General features: G+C 57.3%; 6 protein-coding genes across 8 annotated transcripts; 3 read left to right on the top strand and 3 right to left on the bottom strand.

The window, feature by feature from the left end:
- Positions 1-1,902: 1,902 nt before the first annotated feature.
- IUM83_11447 (uncharacterized protein) lies at positions 1,903-2,808 on the top strand (the record flags this gene model as incomplete). Its single annotated transcript, XM_067936007.1, has 1 exon — positions 1,903-2,808. The coding sequence occupies one exon, from the start codon at positions 1,903-1,905 to the stop codon at positions 2,806-2,808; it is 906 nt and encodes a 301-aa protein (XP_067781826.1).
- A 139-nt stretch (positions 2,809-2,947) lies between these two features.
- Positions 2,948-3,510, bottom strand: IUM83_11446 (uncharacterized protein; the record flags this gene model as incomplete). The annotated part of the gene is made up of 2 exons (XM_067936006.1): positions 2,948-3,361; positions 3,421-3,510. The coding sequence occupies 2 exons, from the start codon at positions 3,508-3,510 to the stop codon at positions 2,948-2,950; spliced, it is 504 nt and encodes a 167-aa protein (XP_067781721.1).
- A 254-nt stretch (positions 3,511-3,764) lies between these two features.
- IUM83_11445 lies at positions 3,765-6,821 on the top strand (the record flags this gene model as incomplete). 2 transcript variants are annotated; one of them, XM_067936005.1, is made up of 2 exons in its annotated part: positions 3,765-4,963; positions 6,305-6,821. In XM_067936005.1, the coding sequence occupies 2 exons, from the start codon at positions 3,765-3,767 to the stop codon at positions 6,819-6,821; spliced, it is 1,716 nt and encodes a 571-aa protein (XP_067781674.1). The 2 variants fall into 2 exon arrangements, with proteins under 2 accessions (XP_067781674.1, XP_067781675.1); XM_067936004.1 differs by lacking the exon at positions 3,765-4,963 and having other exon boundaries at positions 6,411-6,821.
- A 250-nt stretch (positions 6,822-7,071) lies between these two features.
- IUM83_11444 (high density lipoprotein binding protein vigilin) lies at positions 7,072-11,046 on the top strand (the record flags this gene model as incomplete). Of its 2 annotated transcripts, none has more annotated exons than XM_067936003.1 (1): positions 7,072-11,046. In XM_067936003.1, the coding sequence occupies one exon, from the start codon at positions 7,072-7,074 to the stop codon at positions 11,044-11,046; it is 3,975 nt and encodes a 1,324-aa protein (XP_067781823.1). The 2 variants fall into 2 exon arrangements, with proteins under 2 accessions (XP_067781823.1, XP_067781824.1); XM_067936002.1 differs by having other exon boundaries at positions 9,793-11,046.
- Positions 11,047-11,833: 787 nt separating this feature from the next.
- IUM83_11443 (putative long-chain-fatty-acid-CoA ligase) lies at positions 11,834-13,834 on the bottom strand (the record flags this gene model as incomplete). Its single annotated transcript, XM_067936001.1, has 1 exon — positions 11,834-13,834. One exon carries the CDS (start codon positions 13,832-13,834, stop codon positions 11,834-11,836), a length of 2,001 nt encoding a protein of 666 aa, XP_067781822.1.
- A 600-nt stretch (positions 13,835-14,434) lies between these two features.
- IUM83_11442 (Long-chain-fatty-acid-CoA ligase) lies at positions 14,435-16,429 on the bottom strand (the record flags this gene model as incomplete). The annotated part of the gene is made up of 1 exon (XM_067936000.1): positions 14,435-16,429. One exon carries the CDS (start codon positions 16,427-16,429, stop codon positions 14,435-14,437), a length of 1,995 nt encoding a protein of 664 aa, XP_067781699.1.
- Positions 16,430-16,568: the final 139 nt, after the last annotated feature.

Genomic DNA, 16,568 nt, shown 5'->3' with positions numbered 1-16,568 from the left:
GTTTTCAAATACTTCCGCAGAGTCCAAGGAGATCATCCGGCCAAATTCAGCTCCACATACCAACTCAGTTGCTATTCCTACAGAGTGGCAGCGGTGGGGGTATTTCATATTGCTATGCGTTGAGGTGCTTGTATACCAAGAGTTATATTTCATGTTTTCGGGCGGAAGATGATTCCCGCTGAGGTTTCAGGCAGAGCAGCACCTGGGATAGTGGTTTCCAGGGCTGCTTGTGGATCCGTGTATCGCGATTGATCTGGGATAGTGGTTCCTAGCATCGCTGTTTCGCCTACATCAACGCGTGGTGCGCGGAAGTCACAGGGCGCAGAGCGAGAGCCCTGGATCAAGACAGGATAATGCCGAGTCAACTCTCGGGGGCAACCTTAGGTCTGGGAGAGAGAGAGAGAGAGAGAGAGAGAAGACATGTTACGCGGCTTACAGTCTGAGCCGCAGGAGGAAGTGTCGTGACTGGAAGCGACTCGAAGCCGAAGTCGCTGAGCAAGGAGGAGGCTGTTAAGGACCAGAGTCCAAGGGCCTGTGAAGAGAAGTGGACTGTTTTTGTTTGTGGCGTTGTGCCTGCATATTCAAGAGGGGTGACTCGAGCGAAGACACGTGCGAACTGAGACTTGCCAAGCGAGGTACAAGTTTCGTCTGGGAACACTTGGAGATATTCGGAATCCGGGGTAGCTGGTGTGGCCCACAGCGTAGCCCTAGGAAGGATCGCACAAGGGATCACATAAGTGAGGAGAACACACCCCTCGCCCACCTCGTACTGGGCTGAACGAAGCCGAGTTGAGCTGAGAAGAGCTGAGCTTTGCAGAAGTGGCGCTGAGCTGACCAAGCTGAACGGTGCTGAGGAAGAGCTGAGCGGAGCTGAGCTGAGCTGTTTCGAGCTGAGCCAAGTCCGTGGTTGTGCGATCTGAGCATCTTACCTGTTTCGTTGAGAGGCGCTTCACCACACCAGCGAGATCCCGGGAGCGCGATATCTTAACTTGCCACTCGATCGGAATTCTGCTTGTAATCCGGTACAGGCGGTTACAGTCGACATTTGGTCTGAATTCACTCTCGTCGATAAAGATGACGTATGTGTCCAGCTTTCTGAATGCTCGGTTGTGTTCTCTAGCGGGCATGTCCTGTGTTTTCTGTTGGTCCGTCAGCTCGTCGATGATCATCGTCCGAGTTCCGGGTGGGCAATGAGCCATCGTCAGTTGTCGTAAAGCATAGATGGCTACATCGTCGTGATCAAGTTGCTCCTCAGCAACCACGTTATTGAACATTAGGAGGTCGTCGCCAAAGAGAGGCACCTGTAGATCCTCAACTAAGGCGAACTCGCCCTTCTCTGTGCTCTGGTACCCCATGGGACGTAGTTTTTCTATCGTCTTAACAGCCACTCCAGTCTGTCCTTCCAGGTACCATCACGGAAGACTGGTACGCGTTTCTTCACGGCCACGCCGTTGCTCTTCACCTTCTCGAAGATTATTGTCTCCTCCCTTGTGGTGTGGTTTACCTGCGTGGTGCTGTCAACCTGTCGGTAGCAAACTAGGCTGCGGTTTTGCTATAGCGAAATGTCACCTGTTACTGTGGTGATTGTTGTTTTTGTTTTATGAAGTTAGAGCTGAGTGTATTGATGCAGCTTAAGCATGGCAAGAATTGTCTCCTGCCTGTGGTCCTAGTAGTTGTAAGTTGAGTGGTGAGCGTGCGCTAGCTCCTGCTAACCAGCCACGTTCTCTTTGTAGTCCTTGCCATCACACGGAGTGCAAGTGCCATGTCATGCCAAATGTTAAGACCCACCCAAAAGTCGTTGGGTTTTATCGACCTGAAAGTATATGAGTGTATAAGGAAAGTTAGTGGGAGCTAAAAACTAATAAATACCACGCTGCTGAAGCATCAAAGAAAGAATCGAAAATGCCGGAGCTGTCGTTCCTGGCTCGCTTGGTGCTGACGCTGCTACTCTTGGCGGCCTCGCTCTTCGTATACAGATGGCTGCAGACGACTGCACCAGCACCTGCCTCTCAATCCTCCGCCAAGCGCGCTAAAAAGCGCAGCAAGAAGAAGTCAGCCAAGAAATCCGCGGCCGCCGACTCGCCGGCGCCTTCTCCGCCTCCGTCGCAGCCCTCCGCGCCGCCCACAGAGACCGCCGCAGCAGCTGCAGTTGCCAATGCAGATAACGCAAGTGACAGCGACTCGGACGACGGGCTCTCGGCCGCGCAGGTGCTAGCCACGCGCAAGTTCAAGCCCAAGAGCCTCGGCGGCAGTCGCCTCGCACGCAAGATCAAGGCGTCGCTGCCGCCCGCCGATGCCCCCAGATTCGCGGTGGATCAGCAGGTGCTGGCCCGGTTCGGAGGCGGAGACCAGTGGTTCCCGGCCACGGTGCTGGAGCAACGCAAGGGCAACACGTATCACTTGAAGTACGACGACGGGGAGGTGGAGTACCGCGTGCCGGCCGAGTTCATCAAGCTCAAGCCGGCCAAGAGCGAGGAGAGCGAAGACAGCGACGCAGATGAAGAGGAAAAGGCCGTTAAGACGGCCGAGAGCGTTGGGGTGCAGGAGGAGCTGTCAGATTCGGACTCGAGCCTGTCGGACGACGACGACGGGTGGCAGGTGGTGGGCGCTTCCAGCGCTGCCAAGCGGCAGTCGCGTCGCGCGCAGGCGGCAGCTCCTGCCGAAGTGCTGGTTGATGGGCTGACCAAGCGGCAGCGTGAGAGCCGCCGCAAAAAGGAGCGACAGCGCGAGAAGAAGGAGATGCTGCGCCAACATGCTCAGAAGGACGACCTGGACGCTCGGGCGCGCTGGCGCTACGTGCCGTCGTAAGTATTCGTCGCTGATGGCGTGCCGAGATTTGTTCATCGTGTGGAATTAACGTGAAAGTAACCAACAACCCACCGAAATCAAGAGTGTGCCTTAACTAGTCATTGAACGGAGAGAAGAGATGAGAGAGGGCGGCTCGTAGCTACATGATAAACACTTGAGGAATGGTGGAAGGCCCACGACGTTTACCACTTGTGACCTGGTTGTCGCTTTCTGGGTTTTGGGTAGGCTTATTCGTTGACAGATTTCGTGGGATGCAACTCACCTCCCGGGGCTTGGTGACGTACTCATCCTGTAGAACAGTTCTTGCTTCAGAGCCGATGCCACGAGTTGGACGCGGCTTGAGTGAATCGTACGTCTTTACTGTGAACTGCTGCTCATACTGGATGCTGGCTAGAGTCTTTCGAATCGGGCGCGCTTGGTTGTTGCTAGTAGTATCTCGAGGAGGTTCCACACGACGGTAGAGTTTTGTCATGGGTTTTGAGGCCGCTTGGACCTTGGTAGCTCGAGCCGCGCGTTGGTCTGGTACATGAGCGTATGCTGCTGCTTGTGCGAGCTGTCAGGACAGTCAGCTTCTGGCGCCAATCGTGCAGCCATTTCGATGCACGATCTCACCTGGTTGCGAAGCTGCTCCATCTCCTGGTTGCTCAGCCGGCCTTTGACACCCAGCTTCAGCTGTCGCTCCATCGAACGCGACTCCTGCATCTTCTTGCCTTTGTATGATGCAGCGTTCGTTGTTGCTGTCTAAACACCAGTGCTATACTTGGCAACTTCAACTTGTTTTTTTTCCTATAAAAAGTCAGCGAAGTGCGGAAACCACCTCGGTCAGTACTTACAACGCTGTCAGTGCCGCTGCATTTTCAGCCCCCAATCGTGCACATTCGCACCTGGACATTATCCGCCTTCGTCGCGTGGTCTACTCCTGCAGTTATCGGAGTCAAGGAGTGAAGGCTCTGGAGATGAATCTAATAAACGAGTTTCATGACGATGACGATGACCATCACGTAGCAACGAACGAGGAAGAAATTGACCAGCATGAACAACGAGAACAAGAGGACGGAGGTGAAGAGGAGGAGGCTCGCGAGGTTCCGACAGAAGTGCCCCCGCCCTCTGAGGTCGGTACGGATTCGCTGGCCTATCTACTGGTGGACATGACGGAAAAGGTTCAAGAAGAGCGCACCAAGCGAGGAGAGGTGGAAAAGCGCAACCACTCGCTGCTTATGGAGCTTGATCAACTGCAGAAAGAGGTACTGGGGTTATGTGCTGCGGCTGCAGATAGCGAGCGAAAAGCAAGCGAAGCTGCTCAAAGCGATACCAAAAGCAACGATGGTCTTGCCACCATGAGCAACGGTGTCTTTGCGAAGTCTCATATTGCGCCTGGAGCTCTTGACGACGCAGAAGCTGGCGAGTTCTGCTGGAAAGAACTGCTCGACGCTAAGAAAGCCAAAGAGAAGGCGCTCGCAGAAGCTCACCAACGTGCGATGCAAGTGATGGAACTGAACGCTTGTATTTCGATGCAGCACGATGAGCTAACCGCGTTGCGTACGCGAGTAAGAGAGGATCGTGAAGCACTGGAACAAAGTGAAGCAGCGGCTAAGGAACTCCGACAGGAGCGACAATTGCTGACACAGGAGATGAAATTGCTCCGCGACAATGTTGAACACTTGACTGCTGAAATGGGCAAACGCGGCACCCACTTCAAAGCGATTATGGAGAAGTGGACTGAGGCGCAGGCACAAAGTGAGCATCGCGAGCGAGAAAATGCTGCACTGCGTGAACAATTGCAGGCTGCTCGCCAGCGAGCTGAGCTTCGGGAGCGAGAGCTGGAGACGTTGAGAGACGAGCGAGATGCACTTCAACACCAGGCTAATCAGCTAAAAGGAGCGGTGGCCGCTAAAGCTGCCGAGTCGAAAGTTTTTCAAACCTATGGTGCTAGTGCTCGCGAGCACTTGCAAATTCAGCAAGCAGCTATTCAACGCCACGCTGTGTACCGCCGACAGGTGAATGGACTAGCCCGTGATGCCATCACTTCCCTGCGTGGCATGCGCGCGATACTAGTACAGACTCGAGCACCTCTTGTGGCCATTCAAGGAGATTTCCGCCGATTTCTCGAGAGACTGCGAGTGCCTGTGATGACCCTCGTCGAACGATCGTCTCGGTATGCAAAAGCCGCTCATATTGAGCACGCACCACTACGCCTCGCATTACACAGCGCTGAACTTGCACGTCGACACCTCCACGAACAGCTTTGGCGCGCTAGGCGCGATGCATTGATTATATGCCAGCTACAAAATGTCGAGCCATCGCCAGAAGCTGTTATTGGCGACGAGAGTAATTCCGAGAAAATGTTGCTGCGTGCAAATTACAGCAACGGCGAGCTTTTCCTACGCGAAAGCAATCCTGAGGGTACCTCTGATGTTGGAAGTGAGGTGCTGGGAGTCAAATGCGATGCTGTTTTCTCGGACCGAGCTCGTGAATGGGATCGTCATGAATCCGTGACACCACTTCTTCAGTCTGTGCTAGACGGATGCAACGCATGCGTCACAACCTTTGTTGGCTCCCCACCGCTTCGGATTGCAGGGTCTACCGTACAACAAACAGTGTCGGAGTTGCTGCTTCGCGAATTGTTCGCGGCTGTAGGATCGAACGGTGGTGATACACGGTTCTACCGCGCAAAGTTTACCATCAGCTATTTAGCAGTCTTCAACGAGACCGTCTATGATTTGCTCGGCCTTGAAGCTATGACTGCTCCGCCGACAGAGGCGAACGCTTCGGCAGCACGCCAAATTGTGGTGCTTGAAGTTCAGAACGCGGAGGAAGCGCTGATGGTTATCGCAGGAGGACGTGAACACCTCACAGTAAGCGCTTCGCTGCCGATCATCGTGAACGATTCTGTGCCTTTGTTGACTCCACTCCTCACACACACAGTAGTGACGGTCTGCTTAACCTACGAAAGCTTGCTCGCTGGCACAGCTCCGATCAAATCGAAGCTGCAAATTGTCGAACTGGCATTGGGGGCAGACAACGGCGCAAAAGTTGCAGTCAAGCCCCCACTACCGTGGTCAGATCACCGAGAAGATGCCAAGCAGCGGGTTACCGTGCAAAATGGAGCGACAGCATTAGTGACAACACTTGCTGAAGTTCGGCTAAAGGAGGTGGCGTTTGTGCGCTATCACAGCTCCAAGCTCACTGTACTGCTTCAAGACACTGTAAAGCCCGGTGCAAAATTCCTTGCTCTTGCGGCTCTTCCTTCCTCTTGTTCGACTCGTAGTGCTGCCAAGGGTTGCAATACGTCAGCCATCATACGCGTGCTTCAGCAGATGCGTACCGCCGTCGGGGGTGGCGATGACTCCAAGATGGCCCCGAGAAGTAGCAACCGCGATCGGTCGCTCGAGGGCTTTATGAACCGCTTGGCACTACAGCAAACGCAGTGTGGCAGCGACCTCACACTTCCCTTCTCTTCGCTCGATATGCAGGATTACGCTCGTCACTGTGCTAGGTCCTTGACATCATGGGATACGGAGCTGGAGATCATGACGAAACGATACGGCAAAGACGCCCTGGAATCGCTGGACATGATACCGCCCACGCCATATCACCACGAAATGACCGAATACAGCCAGCAGCAACCGAACCACCACGTTGCCGCACCAACTGCCGTACACCCGGTCATCTACTCGAACAGCTCGCCGTCACCTCCTCCGGCGCAAGTGACGTCCGTTCGCAAGCCGAAGTCGAGCCGAAGAGGCAGCAAAGGCTCACGAAGCAGCGGAGGGCAAGCCGCTTCAGCCGCCAAGAAGCAAGCTGCCACGATCCTCATGCCAAATGCGACTCGCGCTGTTCGGTCCACGTCCATGGTCCGCACAACCGCCGCTCCAACGGCAATTGCGCCGCCGACAACAGCTCCAGTCACCATCGGCGCCGTGCTCAAGATCCGGCGAGAAACAGCCTCCAGCGCGCTCAAGAAGACGCTGCTCAGCCGCAAGCTGCAGGACAAACGCACCCCTTTCCGTTAAAAGCTCGAAAGAGCAACTGCAACAACTTCAACTTGCCCTCTGACCATCACTCCTCAATGCACACCACTTGCACCCCAAATGGTGTACGCTCACACCACCTTCCCCTATACAAAGCGCAAGTGAGCCGCCGAAACGGCCGCTCTGCTTGACGCGCAAGCGCCAGATCCTGGTCATTCGCCAAAAGATCCCGTAGCCCGCAAGTGGCGTCCCTCTCGTTTGCCCGCCCTCCCCTCGCCCCCTCCCGCCCGCCATGTCCACGCCCAGCGACGCCGAGATGCTGCAGCAGATGCAGCAGCGCCTGGAGAGCGTGACCGCCGCCAAGGCGGCCAACGCGGCGGCCGGCAAGCAGCTGGACGAGAAGCTGCGCGTGGCCTTCAAGAACCCGCCGCGCCGCCCCAACATGTCGGCGGAGCGCCTCAAAGAGGAGATGGAGAGCAAGGAGTGGCACCGCAACACCACGTCCATGTCCGCGGGTGACGAGCGCGTGCTGCTGCGCGAGCTGCAGACTCTCAAGGACAAGCTGGCGCAGCAGGAGGCGTGCGACGAGTTCCAGGCCATGGTGGACGGCGCGCGCAAGGAGCGGCAGGAGCGCTTCGAGCAGCACAAGGAGTTCGACGCCACGCTGCAGCAGCTGCAGCAGGGCATCCGCAAGCTCAAGCTGGCCGCGCACATCAAGCAGCCCGTAGCCGACTTCGTCACGCTCGAGATCTCGGTGCCCGCAGACCGCATGGGCGCCGTCATCGGCAAGCAGTTCGCGCACGTGCACCAGCTGGAGAAGGAATGCTGCGCCATTCTGGAGGTGGACAACAAGCAGAACGTCGTCAAGATCACCAGCGCGCCCGAGCAGGCGCGCGCCGCCAAGGACGCGATTGAGGACATCACGCTGGCCACCAACCACTCCATCGGGCTGCACCCGGACACGGTAAAGGTGCTCATGTTCCAGCAAGCCAAGCACCTGCACGAACTGGAGAAGTCGCTGAAGCTCAAGATCGACATCAGCAAGGCCGAGGGCATCTTGACGGTCATGGCGTCGCCCGCCAAGGCCAAGCAGCTGGAGAAGCAGATCAACGACCTGACGGACGGCAAGGTGGACATCCAGCTGCCGTCTGAGATTGTGCCCAAGCTCATTGGCAAGAAGGGCGAGACTATCAACCAGCTCATGGAAGACACGGGCGCCCTCGTGGACATTGACAAGGTGACCAACAACGTGAGGCTGGTCGGCACCAAGGACAGCGTCGCTAGCGCCGAGAAGTTCGTGCGCGACCTTATTAGCGAGCAGTCTCAACGCGAAAAGACCTTCACGCCCGAGGACTCGAAGCTGTTCAAGGGACCGGAGTTCGCCAAGTACAAGTTCGAGTTCTTCGCGGAATTCCTCATGGCCAACAAGGCCAAGCAGCTTCGTCTGCTGCGTATGGACGCATCGGAGGCCCGTATCAAGGTGTTTAAGAAGGAGCGACGCATTCATGTGTTGGGCAACAAGAAGCAGATTGATGCAATGGAGGACGCGATCCGCGAGCGTCTGAAAGAGTTCGAGCAGCACCACTGGGTCCTCGAGGTCTCGGATAACCACTTGCTCAGCCTCATTATCGGCAAGAAGGGAAGCAAAATCAAGGAAATCGAGAACGAAGGCAAGGACAGCAACGTCCGCATCGATATTCAAGACTCATATGTGTGCGTATTTGGCGACGACGAGGCAGCAATCAACAACGCCAAGGCTAAGATCACTGAGATCGTCGATACCAACCAGCGCTCGGTGTTTGTCACTTCGCGTTACTTGATCGCTGTGCTCATGGCGTCCAAGCGTGAAAAGCTGTCTGAAATTGAAACCAACAGCGGCTGCAAGCTACACTTGCCTCCTCCTCCGCGCGAGGGCGCTGCTAGGAGTAGCGAAAGCGAATCAGATCAAATCAAGATCTCGCTTACTGGTACACTGGAAGCGATTCAAAAAGCGAAGGAGCAACTGGAGGAATTGGATGAAGCGCATCACGTTCGATACCTGCCTCTCGATAATGATGAGATCCCGACTGTGATCGGAAAGAAGGGTGAGACCGTGTCAGAGCTTGAAACCAAGAGTGGGGCCAAAGTTCGTGTACTGCGAGGAACGGGTGGTCAGCCCTCCGAGCTGGAAATTATCGGTACGGAGGAGCAACTAAAAAGTGTTCAGGCTGCGGTCGATGAACTGTTGCAGACGCAGAATCGTCAGCTGTTGCAGCTTGATGCATTTGCGACGGGCTGCTTGATCGGTAAGAAGGGCGAGCGCATCAAGACGATGCGTCTTGCACACCCTGAGGCTACCTTGGATGCATTCCCGAACCGAGGTCAGGTTCGCGTCAAGGCAGCGTCCCCCGAAGCCCTTCAGGCCTGTGTTGACGATGTGCTGAAGACCTTGCAGGAAATCCATGTGATCGAAAGTGTTCACGTGTCTCAGCAGGAGCAGCAAAATTCTAATGGACTACCGCGTGGTGTCACCGGATCGGCACCAACTAACTTCAACACCCTTTTGGAGAAGCACGAAAGTATTGCGATGCGCCTGCAAGAGCTCGAGGCCGAAGGCGGTGAGGGCATGCGAGTATCTTTCCAGGATGACGGCAAGGTGGCTAAGATTCGTGGACCGGCTATGGGAATTGGCAAGATCAAAAGATTCTTGGAGATGCTAGTTTCACCGGACTCGCACTTCGTGGAGACTATTCCACTCCCCTCTATTGCATTCGCTAGCGCTCTAGAGGTTAAGGGCGAGGCTGCTAAGCTGAACGAGAACGCGTTGCGGATTTGCAAGCAAACCGGATGCGAGTTACGCGTAAAACGTTCGCCCGCAGCTGTAGGTGGAGCTGAAGAGGGTATCATTCGCATCGAAGGTATCAATGCTTCGAAGGTGTACGAAGCTAAGGCTGAGGTCGAGAAAGTGCTGCAGTTTTACTACACGGACTGTTTCCAGACTCTGGATGATCTTCCTCCCTCTATCGCGACCCGCATGTACGAGCTTCTGCCTGCCCTCCGCGCCAACTACAGTGTCGTGTTTTCACTGCCCTCCAAGACAAGTCTGAAGGTTTTTGCGGACACTAAGAAGCATGCCAAGGAAATTACAACGCTGCTGAAGAAGGATGTCGAGGTGTGGAAGAAGCAGCATGTGGAGGTGCCTGTGGCCGGCTGGCTTGTGCCCATACTGGTTGGCCGCAATGGTGAGACCATCAAGAAAATTAGCACCGACAGCAACGCGCGGTTGGATTTGAGTGCCCCATCGCCCTCGGGCTCGCGCCACGAGGACCGTGTGCTAACGATTAGCTCGAGGGACGACGCAGCTATCAAGCTCGCTACCGAGAAGGTCGAAGAGGTGCTCACCCACCACAAGAACTTGTCTTCAGTTGTTGATGTGACCAAGGACAAGTTGGATGTGGCCCTTTCCGCGAAGAAGGATGCTGCAAAGGGAATCCAATTCCACGTCATCGACGGGACGGAGAAGGGTGAACTACAGGTTGTCATTTATGGTGATGACCACGACGAGCGCGAGCGCCTCGTGGAGAAGATTGAACACCTGCTTGAGATTTTCGTTGTTGAGACGATTTCTCTGCCTACAACCGTTTCTACTGCCTTTGCGAGCTCCATGATCGGCTCTCTTATCGGCAAGAGCGGAGCCAATATCCGGGCGCTGCAGAAGCAGTTCCCCGACGTCATGATCGACATTCGTCGTGGTGACAACTTGATCACGCTCAAGGGACTCAGGGAGGAAGTCCAAAAGGTGCGCACAGTCATGGAAGACAAAATCCAGGAACTGCTGCGCAACGAGGAGGAATTCCAGCAGCGCCGTAGTACACGTTACCAAGAAGAGGCTGACGACCAGGAAGATGATGGCAAGAAGACGAACGGTGCACGAGATGCCGAAGTTAGCGACGAGAACTCCCAGCCGAACAACCAGTCACCGCAGCGGCAGCTGCCTAAGCGCGTGGGCCCTGTTGGAGGTACGCCGGCTATGGGCGAGGTGAAACTTACGAAAAACCAGCGCCGCCGCATGCGCAAGCGCGCTGAAAATGAAAAGTCGGATGTATTGTCCATGTTGGTGGGCAACAGCCAGGGTGGAGCGACTACTACTACAACTACGACTACGACTGTCAAGACTGTGAGTAGCGGAGGCGTCACGACCAGCTCCACTACCACCACGGCCAACTCAACGAAGGGAAGCAACGGTGGCTACTACCATTCATCGAGCGGGTACTCGTTGCGCCTGTAAGCTGTTCAGCATGCATGACTCATAATGTGAAAAGCAATGCGGCAAGGCGACCTGTACATCGTTCGTCTTGCTGGAGGCAAGGGCAGGGAACTGTAAAGGTAAAATGCATCTACTGAAGTCGACATACATGGCACTTGGTTACGTTTCACGCATCACCTCGCATAGCATTTATTCGGTTGTCAGGCAGGTGCACTCCGATGCCCACGCCGTCGAGGCACCCGAGCCAACAGGACTGCACGTGCACGCCGTCAAACGCGATAAACGCCACAGGCTTGGTGCAGTTCGTGTACGACGTTTTGATGTACGAGCCCGAGCAACCCGCAGGATCCGGCGCCGTCTGGTATTTTCGCCCTTTTAGCTGCGTTCTACTAGTACTCATCTGGGACGGTACTGTAAAACTACAAATGTAGAGGTTCTCTTCGGAAAATCGAATTCCCATTAGAAAACACTGCCCGCGCATCAAATGCATAACGGTGAAGGGAGATGTTAGCTCAACAAGCCTCTGGCATAACGTGGAAGCACCCAGGACCATTGATACTTTAGCAATTGGACTAGGAAGCTACACAATAGGACTGAGCGATAGGCTGTGGCCCATGGCAACGGTCACCGAGGCAGCAGCAACGATTGGAATGGTTGGTACTTCCAAGGGGGATTCTGGGTCGGCTTCCCATCGAGATGTGCATCGTGGATCAATAATCCAAACCTGGAATCGCCTATAATTTCGGCGCTATCAGAAGCCTGTCAAGTTTAAGTACACCGTTGCTTTGGTTTCACCACGAATGACCGCCTACAGTTCTCTGTAGAGTTCGTCAATCTGCGGCTGGAAGTACGCCTTCAACTGCGGCCGCTTCAGCTTGAACGTCGGCGTCACCAGGCCGTCGTCCGACGAGAACGGCTTCGGGTGGAAGTGCACGTTGCGGACGCGCTCAAAGCCGCGCAGTTGCGCCTCCTTGGCCACGCGCTCCATGTCGTCGCGCACGTCCTTCTGGTACTCGGGGTTGGCGAGCACCTTGGCCTTGCTGGCGTCGTCGCCGCTGAGTCCGTGCTCCTGGGCCCACACCTTCAACACCTCCACATCGGGCACCACCACGCCCACCAGACAGCTCTGCAGCGAGTCGCCGTACACGAAGAGCTGTGCAATGTACTTGCACTTGGAGTAGGCGTTCTCGATCTTCTCGGCGGCGACGTACTCGCCCTGCGCCAGCTTGAAGATGTTCTTCTTGCGGTCGATGATGCTGAGCGTGCCGTCGGCGTTCCAGCAGCCGATGTCGCCTGTGTGCACCCACCCGCGTTCGTCGATGGTCTCGCGTGTCATTTCTGGGTTCTTATAGTACTCGGTGAACATCTGAGGACCCTTGACGAGGATCTCGCCTCGCGGGCGGGGCTTGTCGTGGCTTGTGTAACCCATTCCGGGGACATCTTCTAGCTGGACCTGCGTGAAGAGCACCGGAGGGCCAACGTGTGACTCGGTACTCATCTCAATGCCTCCAATGCACACGGCGGCGGCAGACTCACTCATGCCGTAGCCTTCCACGATTTCACAACAGAAGACGGCTTTCATGAACTTCTTGACTTCTGGGCTCAGCGGCGCCGAGCCCGAGAAGATGATGCGGATTTTACCGCCGAGAACTTGGCGAAGCTTGTTGAAGAGGACCGCATCCCAAAGCGCGTGCGTCTTGCTTTCGTCTGCTTCCACCCCAGCCAACTTGGCTGACAGAGCATGCTCAAAGATGCTCTTTTTGATGCCCCCGGCAGCCTCGGCACCTTGAACGATTTTGTCGTGGACACGGTTGACCAAGCGAGGCACCGTCACGAAGATGCTCGGTTTGAGTACCGCGATGTCGTCCATGAGCGTGCGCACGTCGCCCTGGAAGAAACCTGCAGCTGCACCGCTGTGGTGCATTAGTGCTAGCACGATGCGCTCCAGAACGTGAACGAGCGGCAGGTACGAGATGTGGATGTCCTCCGGGTAGATCTTCAGACGACTACAGGCCTCCACCACGACGTACGCGTAGTTGCGGTGCAGCAGCACGACGCCCTTGGGGTCGCCCACCGTTCCGGACGTATAGCACAGCGTCGACACGTCCGAGGGTAGCGCGGGGTCTACCGGACAAGGCTCCTCTTTGCCCTTGGCCTCAATCTCGTCGAAGTACTTGATCTCGATGTTGTGCGCTGCTGCACGCTCCATCTGCTCGTCGGAGAGCGGCTCCAGCAGCACCATGATCTTCAGCGACGGGCACTTGGCCGCGCAGTCCATGATGACGTCGAACTGCTTCTTGCCGCAGAAGAGCACTCTCAGCTCCGTCTGGTTGATCACATAGGGCACCGCGTCCGGGCCCAGCGTGTCGTACAGCGGCACCACCACGTAGCTCATGCGGTCGCAAGCGTGGCCGATGAGAGCCCACTCGATCTGATTCTTGAGGAAGATGCCGACCTTGTCCTGGCGCGCGAGGCCGCAGCTGGTCACCATGCCGCTGGCCAGGTCGTCCATGCGGGTCTTCACTTGGTTGTAGGTGAACCACTCGTAAGCTCCAGCCTTGCCCGTCTCCGGGTCGACGGTGCGTCGGCCGTAGCACGGCCGGTTGCCGCCTTCGAAGCCGCAGCCGATGAGGAAGTTGTGGTACAGCGTCATCTTGGCTTCGTTGATCGGCTCCGTCTCGGGCACGGTGTACGCTGGTCCATGAGTTTCGTCGCGGGTGCCGGGTACCTCGACGGTGTATCGCTTGCCCGTGTACGACTCGAAGTCGACGTCGACGATGGACGTATCGGCGCTTTGAGCGGAGCCCATGCTTCACGAAGGTATCTGATATTCAATCCAGTCCGGTGCTCTGCTGCGCTATGCTATGCTTCCCACGTTGCCAATTGAGGAATGACACGCGAGGAGAGTCCTGCATTGCAGTGCGCTGTATTCCCTCTCATCGTATCAGGAACTGCCCAGTGGGAGGACGGATAAACAAGCGTCGGATGCTTCTAAGCCACTGACAGCCGTACGCTCCCCCGCCATGCATATCGGCGCTGCGAGCGCGATCACCACGATGACAACAAACCCAGGTTATCTGTCGGCTGTCACTGCGGTGATCTCAAAAAGGTGTTAGATGTTGCCATTTAGATCGGATGAGCCACGCCTTCGCTTGAAAGTACACAGCGCCAAGGCGCGAGAAGGATTAAGCCATGTCATGTAGGGCGCAAGCTCACGCAGATCGACGTCTACTTCGCCGAAACGATGTCTGCCCGCCGCCGGTGGCGTTGACAAGCACCAACGGTAACCAGCCGGCCAGGTCAAGTCATGCCAATCTGGGTATCGTTCCTTATTGTAATTCGTGCCTGGGAGTGGTGCTTGCGCCTCAGTAAAAATTCTATGCAACCGTGTTATCATTGCAACCGCAGTCTAAAGCTCCCGGTAGAGCTCATCGATCTGCGGCTGGAAGTACGCCTTCAACTGCGGCCGCTTCAGCTTGAACGTCGGCGTCACCAGGCCGTCGTCCGACGAGAACGGCTTCGGGTGGAAGTGCACGTTGCGGACGCGCTCAAAGCCGCGCAGTTGCGCCTCCTTGGCCACGCGCTCCATGTCGTCGCGCACGTCCTTCTGGTACTCGGGGTTGGCGAGCACCTTGGCCTTGCTGGCGTCGTCGCCGCTGAGTCCGTGCTCCTGGGCCCACACCTTCAACACCTCCACATCGGGCACCACCACGCCCACCAGACAGCTCTGCAGCGAGTCGCCGTACACGAAGAGCTGTGCAATGTACTTGCACTTGGAGTAGGCGTTCTCGATCTTCTCGGCGGCGACGTACTCGCCCTGCGCCAGCTTGAAGATGTTCTTCTTGCGGTCGATGATGCTGAGCGTGCCGTCGGCGTTCCAGCAGCCAATGTCGCCTGTGTGGAACCATCCGCGCTCGTCGATGGCCTCGTGCGTCATCTCCGGGTTCTCGTAGTACTCGGTGAACATCTCGGGGCCCTTGACGAGGATCTCGCCTCGCGGGCGGGGCTTGTCGCGGCTCGTGTAGCCCATCTCGGGCACGTCCTCGAGCTGCACCTGGCTGTACATGACGGGCGTGCCCACGTGCGACTCGGTGGGCATGTCGACGGCGCCCACGCAGACAGCGGCCGCCGACTCGCTGAGCCCGTAGCCCTCCACGACGTCGCAGCAGAAGACGGCCTGCATGAACTTCTTGATGTCCGCGCTCATGGGCGCCGAGCCCGAGAAGATGAGGCGCACGTTGCCGCCGAGCGCCATGCGCAGCTTGTTGAACACCAGGCGGTCCCACAGCGCGTGCGTCTTGTAGCCCTGCTCGACGCCCGCCAGCTTGGACGCCAGCGCCTGGTCGAAGATGAGCTTCTTGATGCCGCCCGCGGCCTCCGCGCCCTGCGTGACCTTGTCGTACACTCGCCCCACAAGGCGCGGCACCGTCACGAACACCGTGGGCCGCAGCACCGCGATGTCGTCCATGAGCAGCCGCAAGTCGCCCTGGTAGAATCCGGCGGACGCGCCGTTCAGGCACATCAAGGCCAGCACCACGCGCTCCAGCACGTGCACGAGCGGCAGGTACGAGATGTGCACGTCCGTCGGGTAGATCTTGAGTCTGTTGCTGGCCTGGCGCGTCGCGTACGTGAAGTTGCGCTGCAGCAGCACGACGCCCTTGGGGTCCCCCACGGTCCCCGACGTGTAGCACAGCGTTGACACGTCCGTGGGGAGCGGCGGGTCCGCCGCGCGCGGCTGCTTCTGGCCGCGCTGCTCGATGAGCTCGAACGGGACCAGCTCAATGTCGTTGGCCGCCGCGAGCTGCCGCTGTTCGTCGGTGACCGCGTCCACCATGACGATCGTCTGGACGGACGGACACCTGGCCGCGCAGTTCATGACGACCTGGAACTGCTTGGCGCCGCAGAAGAGCACGCGCAGCGCCGTGTGGTTGATCACGAAGGGCACGGCGTCCGGCCCGAGCGTGTCGTAGAGCGGCACCACCACGTAGCTCATGCGGTCGCAGGCGTGGTTCACCAGGCACCACTCGACCTGGTTGCGGCAGAAGATGCCCACCTTATCCTGCCGCTGCAGGCCGAAGGCGGCGGCCATGCCGCTGGCCACGGCGTTCGAGCGGGCGCGCACCTCGTTGTACGTGAGCCACTCGAAGGCGCCGGCCTGGCCCGTGGCCGGGTCCACGCGGCGCTGGCCGTAGCACGGCCGGTTGCCGCCCTCGAAGCCGCAGCCGACGAGGAAGTTGTGGTACAGCGTCATCTCGGCCTCGTCCACGGGCTCGTCGTCCGGGACGGTGTACGCGGGGCCGTGCGTGGCGTCGCGCGTGTCGGGCACCTCGACGGTGTAGCGCTTGCCCGTGTACGACTCGAAGTCCACGTCGGCCAGCGACCCGGAGCTTTGTGCGGCGCCCATGGCGGATGTGTGTGCTGTGTGTGGAGTCTGGAGCTCTGGTCTGGCTGATGAATTGAAGAATGGGGCGCTGCTTGTGCAGCTTGTGCTCCTTGTGCTGCTTCACGTTGCAGTCAGGTGGCGATTCTGGTCCTGGCAGACA

Source organism: Phytophthora cinnamomi (assembly GCF_018691715.1).
Source record: "Phytophthora cinnamomi strain GKB4 chromosome Unknown Contig114, whole genome shotgun sequence".
Classification (NCBI taxonomy): Eukaryota; Oomycota; class Peronosporomycetes; order Peronosporales; family Peronosporaceae; genus Phytophthora; species Phytophthora cinnamomi.
This window is presented reverse-complemented; position numbering and strand designations above follow the sequence as displayed.